The sequence below is a fragment of the Rhinolophus hipposideros genome (genome assembly GCF_964194185.1).
Source record: "Rhinolophus hipposideros genome assembly, chromosome: 10".
In the NCBI taxonomy this organism is placed as follows: Eukaryota; Metazoa; Chordata; class Mammalia; order Chiroptera; family Rhinolophidae; genus Rhinolophus; species Rhinolophus hipposideros.
In genome coordinates this window covers 79,656,089-79,662,088 of record NC_138056.1, presented here as the reverse complement: position 1 = coordinate 79,662,088, position 6,000 = coordinate 79,656,089, and the positions used below count along the sequence as shown (strand labels likewise).

At 43.1% G+C, this 6,000-nt stretch overlaps 1 protein-coding gene across 9 annotated transcripts in view; it reads right to left on the bottom strand.

Annotated features, from left to right (window-relative positions):
- LOC308503637 (carotenoid-cleaving dioxygenase, mitochondrial-like) overlaps positions 1–6,000 on the bottom strand; it is a 37,214-nt gene that overhangs the window by 18,280 nt on the left and 12,934 nt on the right. For 4 of the 9 annotated variants that reach the window (XM_081063090.1, XM_081063094.1, XM_081063096.1 and 1 more), the window contains one exon: positions 3,374–3,578. The exons of 1 other annotated variant lie outside the window; for it this stretch is intronic. In XM_081063090.1, the coding sequence (XP_080919216.1) occupies positions 3,374–3,578 (205 nt within the window). Of the gene's footprint in view, positions 1–3,373; positions 3,579–4,712; positions 5,007–6,000 lie in introns of all 9 variants that reach the window. 4 more of the 9 variants (XM_081063091.1, XM_081063095.1, XM_081063088.1 and 1 more) reach the window with 3 other exon arrangements.

The following is a 6,000-nucleotide window of genomic DNA, read 5'->3' as shown; positions in this document are numbered from 1 at the left end:
AAAGTAAAAACACTAACTCAAAAAGATATACGCATCCTATATTCCCTGCAGCATTATTTACAATAGCCAAGATTTGGAAACAAACTCACTGTCCATCAATAGATGACTGGATAAAGAAAATGTGACATATACACACACACACACACGTATATATACAATGGAATATTATTCAGCCATTAAAAAGGAGGAATTCTTGCCATTTGTGACAACATGGATGGACCTTGACATCATTCTGCTAAATGAAATACGTAAGACAGAGAAGGACAGAAAGATCATACCATCTGATCTCACTTATATGTAGAATCTGTAACATAAATCAATAATTTGAAAAACCAAGCTCAGAGATACAGAGAACTTATTGGTGGTTGCAAGAGGAAGAGACAAAATGGGTGAAGAGGGTCAGAAGGTATAAACTTCCATTTGTAAAATAGATAAGTCATGGGGATATGATGTACAGCATTGTGACTATGGTTAATGATGCTGTATTGCATATTTGAAAGTTGCTGAGAGAGTAAAATCTTCATCACAAGAAAAAAAATTTTTTTTGTAACTAGGTATGGTGTTGGATGTCAATACTTATTGTAGCAATCATTTCACAATATATACAAATATCAAATCATTATATACCTGAAACTACGTGGTACGTGTCAATTATACCTCAATAAAAAAATTATAACTCAAAAAAAAACCATTTTTAAAAGATCTCTTTTGTCTGATTATACACGTTATGTGTATAATCGTACATATAATATGATTATAATTATTTAAAACAAACCTATAGAAAAGAGAGAAAGACTAGCAGGGAATACCCCAAAGTGCTAACAGAGGATGTAATACATACATTTCCCCTTTCTGTTCCACAATTCAAAAAGTTTCATATAGGTAAAACCTTTAAATGACAAAAAAAGTTTGTAATATTTAAAAATGTTTAAAGCAAAGCAGATTCCCTCCTAACCATAGGGGCTTCTTCGTATCACTTCATGTCCCAGTAGACACAAAGAGAAATGATACACGAAAGAAGTTATTGAGGATACAGGAATGGCAGCAGCGAAATGGTCTTCTTGAGTTCTCCTCTGGAACTTACAACAAACGGGACATCTATAACCCATCAAAGGACTCTCTGCTCATCACACAGAACAGCTAAGAGACTCCTACAAGGTTTACTTGAAGGTGGGCAAACTGGGCGAGCAGGGGAAGAGGGAAGGGAGCAGAGTGGAGACGCTGGCCACGGCTGCAGAGACACAGGATCTCAAGACGGAACAGAGACCACAAGAGCCAGGAGGTGGGCTCTTTCCCTGCGTCCCACAGCTGATCTCTCCTGCCAAGAGAGCAGCATATCCAGCATTTGAGGCAGTAACCTCAGCTGAGACCTCCAGTTGGGCCCTAGGTCGGACAAAGGATATAAACACCATACCTGGGCCCCTCCCGCCCCTCCCAATCCTATCCCTGCCATTCTAGAGACTTAAACTGGCCCCTGAACTCAGGAGTAGTGTCAGATTACACAGGAGCCTTAGTGCTCAGGATCTGGGAAGACCCAGCTGGCAGCTCTGACCCAGGGAAGAGGCTGGGAAGAGTGTGATATTACTGGACAGGGAGAGAGAAGACTCCTCCACCTCGAGCCCTCACCCTTTATGGCCTGCCTACGGCAGGGCAATTACAACTCCGGAGACACTCCCAGGGATCAGCAGTAGGTGGCAAACGCAGCTCTGGGCTTTCAGCAGCTCAGAAATCTCCCCCCCACACACACACACATAGGAAGTGCCCCACGACTCAGGCGAACTGGGCACAGGGCTGGTGGTGCTACTCAGGGCACATACGTGCAGGCAAGCACAGAAAGTACACTGGCTTTGTAGAAACTACCATCAAGACCCCTTAGCCCCACTCATTTAAATCAGCAGTCCCAACGTCACTCTGGGCACCAGGTGACCAGCTCTCCCTGCACAATATACAGAGGACTCTTTGGTACAGCAGAGGACAACCTGGAGATTACTTGGTGGGCTTAAGCCAAGACTGGTGCAGCTTTTTTTGTTTTGTTTTGTTTTCACATTCTTGATATTTTCGCCTGTGTTGAGTGGGTTATCGGTTGCTTTTACATGTGAGTGTAATTTGGTTTTTTCTTTGTTGTTGTTGATGTGCTTGGTGATTTGCTTTGTTCTGAAATTGTCCTACACCAGAGCCCAGCCCAAGAGGTACAAGATTCAACACACTCAGAGGCCAACTCCAGACCGAACCAGAGTATTACCGGGTCTGACCTACAAGTGACACACCCAGAGGGAATTCTCTACAGGCACAAGAGCCCATAGAGGCCAAATCTCATTTAAGTGGTCAACTCTCACGCAGCAGAACACCCTGCGGTGGGCAGAACCACGTCTCACAACTAGTCAGCCTAGGAGTCAAGCCCACCTACTGACAAGCCAAAAGCAATTAAAGCTCAACTTTAACAGGGCAATATACACAACTCAAGAGTCACCTTTGGAGCACACGCAGAGGAGAAGAAGGAAGTGGTGCAAGTCAAATATAAAGGACACGTACTACATAAGACCACCCAGCAAGAACTAAGAACTCTAGGGGATCTACCTAATACATCGAAGCAAACACAGAGAGTCAGCCAGAATGGGGAAACAAAGAAACATGTCCCAAATAAAAGAAGTTACTGAGGTTTTTTCCCATTTATTCACATATATTTATTATGTGCTATTTAAGTGCAGGGCATTGTCTTAGATATTGGGGACATGGGGTGAACAAGTAAAAGTCTCTGCCCTCACGGAACTTACTTTCTAGTGAGGGAACACAGCTAATAAACAAACAAACAAAAAAGTAGACATTGATAGTGGTGCAAATAATTAAAATATCTATTTTATTATGGGCAATACAATAAATAATAGCATTTTTATATTGGAAAACCAGGGAAGGCTCAAACGACATGAGATTTGAGCTGACTGATAAAAATGAATCATAAGAATCATTGAGAAGATAGATAAAGAGAGCCAAAGCCAAGAGTCTGAGCAAAAATAAACGTGCCCACTTTGAGGAACTGAAAGAGCCATTGTGTCTGGGAAGTACTGGGTGAGGGAGTGGCATGAGGTGAAGACATTGCCCCTTCCTTCAGGAACTTGTGATGAAATAGACACCACCGTTCCTGACACTTCTCTTTTGGCTTAAACCTTCAGAGGACTTCAAATTCATAATATTCTGCAGAGCAGAAATGTCAGAACTTTTTAAAATGAATTTTTTCCCCTACAGACTATAGTTTCCTCACCAAGGAGATTGCATGGTAATGTTAGCCTCAGAGAGGAAGCAGATATTGATGCATATTTCACAGAATCAGACCATGCTAAGAAATCCCAAGTGTTCTCCAAAAATCAAGGCTTACTTATCCTTTCCAAACTCGAATTTCCCAGGTCCAATTCGAAGTAGATAGCCATTGAGCCACTTAGGAAAATGTCCTCGGACTTTAGCAGAGATAATCTGCGGAGTCTCCTCCACCGTGGTTACTAGTGGCGCAATACACGGAAGACTCTCCCTCTTACTGAACATCTCTTTTGTCTGAAGAGTATTTTCCATGTATGTCTTCAAAACTGTGAAGAGGAAATCAAAAGCACAAAATGTTCTCACCAGTCTTCTAGAAACACTCCTATTTCTCCAATAATCTTGTCTACTGCTCTGGGAAACGTAAACCTAACACCAATATAGTCTCTAAATTCCTTTCTCTTCTTCCTCATTCCCAAGACCATGACTCTTTGATTCTCCATTTTTGAACAACAATCCTTTTTGTATTCTTGCAGTACAAATCGACTTAAGCATTAACTCAGGACTTTAATTATTATTATCATTTCTCATAGTTGAGCAATACTTGTCTTTTCACAACATGGAATCTACATGCTAACCCTGGATGTGCTAATAGCAACCACATTGTTATCATAAAAAAATGACCACCATTCAATATAATCATAATTACATTGACCTCAGTACTTTATATATACCAGAACGTGATCCCAAAGATTCTATAGCAATTTATGGGGCATTTAGTATGATCTACAATTTAATTTCTTCTATTTTAATGGCATATACATGAATGTACATGGTATTTTCTAGGAGAAGGGTACCAAATTATAAAGTGATATCTAGTCTAAAATCACCTGAAGTTTATAAGTCACAAGAAAGAAACATTATTATATAACAAGAAGCTGAAAACTGTCCCTATTATTTCATACTTATTTAATGTTCACAAGCAGTAATGCCTAACACAGCGGGGTGGTCAAATATATAACTAACTTTTAACAGTGATGCAGAGCTCTAAGCTAGAAGAACTAACACATAGGGACACTATTCCTCTGAAGAAGTGAGATTTGCGTGCTTTTAGCAAAATATTTTAAAGTATTATAGCTATTATCCCATTTCTTTCAAATCTTTCAAAAATTTAGTTTAAAGCCCACGGGACTTTCTACTTTCCTATATGTAACAATTCAGTCAAATCCAATTATTTCCTGATTTCCATAATAAAACATTTTTACCCTGAATGTCCTTCCCACTAATTTATCCCCAAGGAAATTTTATCTATTTTTCAAAGCCTATCTTAAATACTACTTCCTTTAAAAAGCAACACTGGCCTCAAAGAGGTTTCTGGTATACCATGGCCACAAGAATTGGGGCCTAGCAAGTCATAGGAATGGTGGCAGCGAGATGAGTTTCTTGAGTTCTCCGCAACTTACCACACGTTGAACATCTATAACCCATCAAAGGACTCTGCTCGTCACACAGAACAGCTGAAAACCTGAAGGTGGGCAAACCAGATGAGCAGGGGACAAGGGAAGGGAGCAGTGTGGAGACATGGCCTACATCTGGGGCTGTGGGGATGCAGGGGCCCCAGGACACACACCAGAGATCACAAGAGCCTGGCTCTAGGCTCTTTCCCTGTGTCCCACAGCCGATCTTTCCTGCCAAGAGAGCAGCCAGCGTATCCAGCATTTGAGGCAGTATCCTCAGCTGAGATCTCCAGCTGGGCCCTAGGTCGAGAAAAGACAAAAACAAATGCCATACCTGTGCCCCTCCCCCCACTCTCCCACAGCAATCCTTCCCCCCACCTTTCCAGAGTCTCAAACTGGTCCCTGACCTGAGAGGTAGTGTCAGATTACAGAGGAGCCTTAGCGCCCAGGATCTGGGAAGACCCAGTTTGCAGCTCTGACCTAGGGGAAAAGCTGGGCGGGGTGACAGAAGACTCCTCCCTTCCCACCCCCACCCTCTGGCCTGTTCAAAGCAGGGCAATTACAGCTGTGGAGACACACAGGGGTTAGCAACAGGTGGCAGAGGCAGCTCTGGGCTTTCAGCAGCTCAGATATCTCACACCCTCCATACACCCTGATAGGAAGAATGTGCCCTAAGACTCAGGAGACCTGAGCACAGGGAATAAGCCACCTCCCAGTGGCTGGTTATGGTGCTATCAGTGCGTGTTTGTGCAGGTGAGAGCAGAAACTGCACTCACTTTGTAAAACCTACAAACCACACCCCATAGCCCCACTTATCTAGAACTGCAGTGCCAGGGACACTCTGGACACCAGGTGGCCGGCTCTGCCTCCACAAGACGCAGAGGAGTCTGTACAGCAGAGGACAACCTGGACATAGCTTGGTGAGCTTAAGCCAAAATTGGCGCTGCTTTTTTTTTAAGTGTTACTATCATTTTTAGCATATGTATGTATTTATGTATGTATGTATGTATGTATGTGGGGACAGAGCCAGGAGTGCAGTTTCCAGGCTCTCGGCCTCACGTGGAAAGGTGCTGCCTCAGGTAGTAAATTGCCATCAACTGTGATTGGATGGCCATCAGCTGTGGCTACTTGGCCATCAGCTGTAACCAGTGAGCCATTGGCCACTAATACAACTGCGGTGGCTACACTAGCAGAAAAATGGGGGCTAGCAAGAAGATGGTGGCTGAGCCTGCAAGTGGCACAGACAGGGCTGCGAACAGTGTGGCTCCCGCTTCCTGTGTCTCCAACCCAGCCG